General features: G+C 32.9%; 1 protein-coding gene across 1 annotated transcript; it reads right to left on the minus strand.

Annotated features, from left to right (window-relative positions):
- Positions 1–238: 238 nt before the first annotated feature.
- On the minus strand, positions 239–6,463 carry LOC138820996 (alpha-S2-casein-like A). The gene is made up of 5 exons (XM_070013045.1): positions 6,392–6,463; positions 5,146–5,172; positions 3,609–3,635; positions 2,242–2,367; positions 239–428 (listed from the first exon to the last, which is right to left on the minus strand). Exons 1-5 carry the CDS (start codon positions 6,443–6,445, stop codon positions 423–425), a joined length of 240 nt encoding a protein of 79 aa, XP_069869146.1. The 5' UTR covers positions 6,446–6,463; the 3' UTR covers positions 239–422.
- Positions 6,464–6,713: the final 250 nt, after the last annotated feature.

Genomic DNA, 6,713 nt, shown 5'->3' on the forward strand with positions numbered 1-6,713 from the left:
ACTTGCAATTGAGGGCCCATCATTTTCAGTCTATTCAAGGTGTTTTAAATTCAGTTTTTATAGGACTGGTTCATCTACTAATGCTGCCCAAGTATCTAACTATGAGGAATGAAGAAGAGAAAGGCTACACATCTAAAAATGCATTTAAAATTTTTTAATGTTTGGGCAGGAAACATGATAGCACTTATCTTGGAAACAGTGATGAAAAGACATCTATTAATCAATACAATTTATAGACTATCACAATCCAGATCTTGCATATCCAAAATAACCCAAAAAGCAGACTATACACAATGCAGAAAGCATCCCATATAATCTTCTTTTGGTTCATGATTGTTGTCTTTTCAATAAGCATGCCAAGAAATGCTGAAGAAGGAGATGTGGTGATAGATGAGGGAGACAAATAGAAATGGTTTTCCCAATCAAACCTATAAATAGAAAATATTAGGTCATAAAAATGCATCTTCTAAAATATTCACATATGTCATTCAACACATATGGTGTGGAACATAATTATTGATAGCTATAATAATAGTTTTCTTTTCTAATGTTAGCATTGTAGGTCTTAATATTTGTTTTGTAAATTATAGACTTGCCAAATAAGTATGTTTAGCAAAATTTTACGATAAACACCTCCATTCATAGATTTATTTTATTATATTTTGTTAATTATTGACTTCTGCCTTAGAATATTCTTCTGCTATTATTTTGTTTTGTTTATTTTTGAGTTTTCTAATAGTTCAGGGTTTAATCTGATCCATTAATGCTTTTTGCATTCCCCCACAATATCATACCCATCATTCCAATTTTCACTCACTAAAATCTTTGATAATTTTTCCTTCCCTTAGGAGAGGTTAAGGAAGGTTTGGGTGACTATCTTATCTACCACGCTTTTCATTGTAGGATGCATGGTAATCAATCAAAACTTAATGACATGGAAATGAATATTACCGTTTAAAACTGGCAACGTCAACAACCTCAACTCTCATCCATAAAAATATATTAATATCTTTCCTCACAGAAGTGCTTTAAAAAGTTGCTGATTCCTTTGCAGTGTCAGGAGACTCAAAGCAAATTAAGATTAAGCTTTGGAACCAATGCCCTTGATAGGTCTAGAAAAAATGCTTTTTCGTTCTTTAATTGGCACATGCATAGTGAGTTAACCTTGAGCTGGGGCTTCCCAGAGGAAGAGACCTATGGGAGCACTTCTGGTTTGGAATCCAGGTTCTATAATTTACCACAAGTCTATGGCAATGTGGCTCTTCCATTTTACACAAACAATAACTATCAGTGACTATTACTGGATTTGCTTTTGTTTATTTTTTCACATTGACCATCTATAACTTTTGTTTTATTACACATTTCCATATGAAAGATTTTCACCAATTTAATATAGGTGATGTTGAGATACTGAAAGGAATTTTATTGAGGGAGATAAAACTTTAATGTTAACAGTGAAAATATAACAGAACAAAACAAGGAATGATATAAATTGCACCTGTACTGTCATTTGGTTTGACTCTTCCAGACTATAGATGAATTTTGCAGAGCTTGCTCATTGTAAAGCTCACATTTTGTACAATAAACCTCTGTCTATCTATCTATCTATCTATCTATCTATCTATCTATCTATCTATCTATCTATCTATCTATCTATCTATCTATCTATCTATCTATCTGTCTAAGAGCTATCTACCTACATAATCTTCTGAGAGGCAAAATGTTGAGTGAAGAGAAAATATCTAGAATGAATAAGTATGTCCACCTTTTCTTTGGAAACCTTTTCTTTTTATGCACCACTGTTGTTTAAGAAATTTAAACTTCAGGGGCTAGGAAGGTGGATCAGTGTTAGAGTGCTTGCCTTGCATGCCTGAGGCCCTGGGTTCAATTCCTCAGCACCACATAAGCAAAAAAAAAAAGCTGGAAGTGGCGCTGTGGCTCAAGTGGTAGAGCATTAGCCTTGAGCTGAAGAGCTGAGGGACAGTGCCCAGGCCCAGAGTTCAGGACCCACGACCGGACCCCCCCCCAAAAAAAGAAATTTAAACTTCACTATAAATAAAATTGCTTTTCCATTATTGTAATATTAGTCTCTTTGAATCATATGATTGTTACTGTATTAATGGCCTTTGACAGTTTTTATTTAGATTTTATTTGATTTCTGTAAGAAGACTAATTTCATTATATCACATATTTTTCATAAAAAGGACAATAATTTTGTTACCTTTAAGAATCCAAACATACCTCAATGGGAATGTATGAGTTGGTGTATTGTTTCATGGAATTCCAAGGGTATACAACTGTGGGCTGTGGGTAAAAAGCTTGGAAATATTGTTGAGGAGTGGTCTGGTAAACTTGATTGATCTTGATCTAGAAATAAAATTATTAATAATTACACTATAATCTTCAAATTTTAAGAGTGTTACAATCTAATAATCAAATTAACCCACAACTTTATTCTTTATACAATTTCTGAACTGTTCCCAGTAGACTTGAGCCAAAGGAGAGTTCACTACTATGAAAATCACCATAAATACATCGCACATGGTGGCTTATGGTGGCTCAAGCCTGTAATCAGTCCTACTTTCTAACTGGAGATGCTAATCTCTAATTAACCACCCAGAATGCTGGAAGGGAAGCTGTGTCTTAAGTGCTAAATTGAGTGAAAAAGGTTGAGGAACAATGTTCAGGTCCTGAGTTCAAGCCCTAGCACCTGTACACTTTCCCCACCACCCACCCCCAAATCAGCATAAGCATTTCTGTTATAGTCAGATCTACTGAACTGAAGTTAACTCTTTCTTTTATTTCATATTGTGATATGACTTAAAAGTTAGGAACTACTAATTTTGTTTAAAATTATGGCAGCCAAAATTATATTATTTTAAGATTGTTTGTTTGCTTTTTTGATTTAAAAGAAGCACTAAATGAATTGCTAGAGGTGTCCTAAACTTTTTTTTTAAAAAAAGTAATAAAAATATTAGGAATCAGAAGACAACAGGTAAATGAATCTGTGACACTTAAAAAGCAGCAGTATGAATAAAAGTAATATAATAGAATTATTATATTGTCAACTTCATCATAACTGTGACTGGCAGGCAAATTAAGGTCAGCAAAAATGAAATTTAAAAATCAGCCAGCCATTGTGGCAAAGGCTTGTAAGCTAGGCATTCAGGATACTGAGCTAGGAAGATGGTAAGTTCAAAACTAGCCTGGTGTACATAGTGATACTTTGTATAAAAAAGAGAAAGGAAAAAAAAAACTTTAAAAAAGCAGTATAAAACATAAAAATAGAAGTGGATTTAATTAATATAATATTACATATAATATTGTATATAAATAGAAATGTTTAATTGAGAGAATTTAAAAATTGCAATCAAAAGATTAAATACAATGTTTGCTGTTGTACAACTGAAAAGATCTCTTTATGGTTTATTAATTTCTGTGTTTTATTTACTTCTATTTTCCAGCTTTATTGAGATATAATTAACCAAAAAGGTTAATGTATTTTCTTCTGGACAATATGTCTTTCAGGTTTATTAAAAGAGAAAATTCCCACATATGCTACTTTTAAATGACAAGAAAATATTCCTCTATATAGATAAAATGCTTACCATATCAATAATCTTCTTCAAGATTTTCTAAATCAAGAAAAGAAGAAAAATTAAATACCTTGTTTCCACTGTATTGATTATGCACAATTTGCTCTTGAATATATCAGCAGAAATAATCCCCAAGAGGTCTAGGACTTTGAATTTTTATTAATTTTCATGTCTCCGAGTTAAGGGATTATATTATTTGCTAAATACATATGTCTCAAATAGATGGGTAAATTCATTAGTTTAATTTTCATAGTAAGATACATTTAAGATAATACTGTGTTTAGTATACTAAAGATATATTTAGGACCTGGACCTTGGTGGCTTGCACCAGTAATTCTAGTACTCAAGAGGCCAAGATCTGAAAATATTAGTTCAAAACCAGCCTGGGCAAGAAAGTCCATGAGACCCTTAGCTCCAATTAACCATAAAAAAGCTGGAAGCCAATCTGTGGACCAATTGGTAGGGCACTAGCCTTGAGCAAAAAAGTCTCAGGGACAAAGCCCAGGCCCCTTCTAGCCCCAGATCTGGCACCACAAAAACAAAAAGACAGAGAGAAGAGAGAAGAGAGAGACAGACAGAGAGACAGAGAGACAGACACAGAGAGAGAGAGAGAGACAGAGACAGACAGAGACACAGAGAGAGACAGTGAGACAGAGAGAGACAGAGACAGAGAGAGACAGAGACAGAGAGAGACAGAGAGACTGGGGAAGATAAATTTGGTATAAAAGTATTTATATATTAGAGTAAGTCTTATTAACATGTTTTATTAATATACTTGATGAATATTTGCTAAACAGCTATAATAACAATAACTGTATTATATTGATTTCTAAGAGTTAAGATCACTAAGGTCTTTGTCATAGGAAATAAGAGATTTAGTTCATCTGTTGAATTCTGCTTATACTAAGTACAAAACAACTTATATAACTACGAAATTAGAAAAATAAGATAACTATCAAATTTATTTTATGTCTTACCTCCTGGAAGATTTGGGTTAATTGCTTAGAAAAAGTATTAAATAGTACATTTAAAGTATGTTTATTCAAAACGTTATTTTCTACTATGCTCTTACTTTCATTAGTAAAGCCAGAGAGGGAGTAAATTAATGAATCATTAGTTGTTAGTCAGGGTGCCTCTAGACATATGTTTTGTAACTTGGGCAGGAATTTGTTTTTGGAAATTGCCCTAAATGTAAGAGCTTGAGTTCTTACTTGGGAAGTATGCAATGGATTCCTCTTATTCAGTTTATAAAACTGAGGGCAGACATGCTACTCCAGAAGAAATAAAACTATTGTTCAGTCACTTTTAATAAGGTAGCATTAATTATTTTGATGCCTCCTGGTAGTACACAAATCTATCTCTGAATGTTAGTTTCAGCCTTCCCATGAGTGATTTTCATCATTGTTGTAATTAAGTTTTAGCTCCTATGATTCTATAATTCTAACCTTATCGCTAAAATGATAAAACTTTAGAATAAAGACAGGTTCATAGAGACTTTAATATTTGGAACTAGATGCCAAGATTTTAATTTCATGGGAAAATATCTTACCTCAACGGCGCAGCAGAACTCTTTTTTCTGTATAAAAAGAAAAAAAATAAGTTTCAATTTTATGACCTAATCAAATAATGAAGTGGAAAGTCTATTATTTTATGAGATATTTATATAAGATATTATATTGTCTGGAGATTATTTTGTAAGTAGTTGTCAGTTAACACTCAGTCCTGACTTTTGCTCATTAATTTCATTTCTACCAGATATTCTTGCTTTATATTTATTAGATATCCCAAACCATTATTACCAAGAATGGTGAAGTCCCATTTACAAATATAGGTGTGGATCTTTCTCATGCTGCGACAGGGTTTGCCAGGCAGAGAGATCCCCAATAAATTCAAGGCAGTATGGAATAAAAAGCATGCTTCTCACCTATAACTGCTGAAGTGCAATTGCAACAACCATTTGTGAAACATGAAAGCGAGTTAGCTGACTTGCCTATCTTGTTTATGACAGGGTCCTTGTTTCACTTGCTTGTTGGTTAATAGCTAAAGCCTACTAGTTCATCTACCATTTTCATATCCCAACTCTGCCATCTTCTGGACATAAAATGTTAACACCTATTTCAGATGGAAACAGACTGACATTTAGGATATTTCTTTATTTATCTAGCATTCAAACTGACAATATGAACATGAATTCATTCTGATGGTGTTAATGGTATCTTTAGGTTTCTAAGAGCACCTAGAAAACCATTCACATCTAAGGTCGAAAGTACAGAAAAGGCAGGGCCCCTGCCCAAAGTTACCTAGTCACATAGCCTGCTTTTGGTATGTCTAAGACTCCATCTCTGGTCTCTTGTCTTCAACTTTCAGGCTGAAATTAAGTACTTGCTTCCTATGTTTAGTTTCCTGCTCTGACACTTATTTCTAAAAAAAAAGTAGTCCTGGAGCTAATAAGTCTTTATGAAATGGAGATCTTAGCTAGCACTTTGAAAACTGAACTCATTTTTGAAAATTTCAGATCTTTTTCTAAATTGGAGATGATATTCTCCATTGCTTCTTACTTTAAAGACTCTGTCGGAATCAAATCAAATCATATGTAAATTAATACAATAGTTATATACAAATTAACTTTTCTTTATTACCAATAGTGATTTTACTAGTCGTGGATCTGCATGATTTGATATAAGTTTTGTACATAACATGTTACTAATTTTTAAAAATTACACTGAAAACAATTTGGGAAGTTTACCTCTAATTATTTTTCCCTAAAGAAAAATTTTAAAAACTGCAGACCTTACCTGACTGGGACTATTACAGCAGGTGCTTTCCATAGCTTGATTCCATGTGTTCATGGCAACCTGCTGGGGGTGAACTTGACCATACAGAGGTAAAACTGCATTTTGGTAAAACTGCATGATTTTGTTCTGGAAGGGAAAGAAATGTATCAATATTTGTATTAGTATTGGATACTCTTCATGAACCACAGCATACACGAATAAAATCCAATGAATTCAAATGTTATTTAGGATATTTCTAAATTACCTCAAATTGACCATGCCAGAGATATTTATAATGTAAGGTCCACTTTGAAAGTGAATAAAGTGAACTTTAAAATGGAAG

The sequence above is a fragment of the Dipodomys merriami genome, unplaced genomic scaffold (assembly GCF_024711535.1).
Source record: "Dipodomys merriami isolate MVZ:Mamm:240054 unplaced genomic scaffold, mDipMer1.0.p SCAF_9, whole genome shotgun sequence".
Classification (NCBI taxonomy): Eukaryota; Metazoa; Chordata; class Mammalia; order Rodentia; family Heteromyidae; genus Dipodomys; species Dipodomys merriami.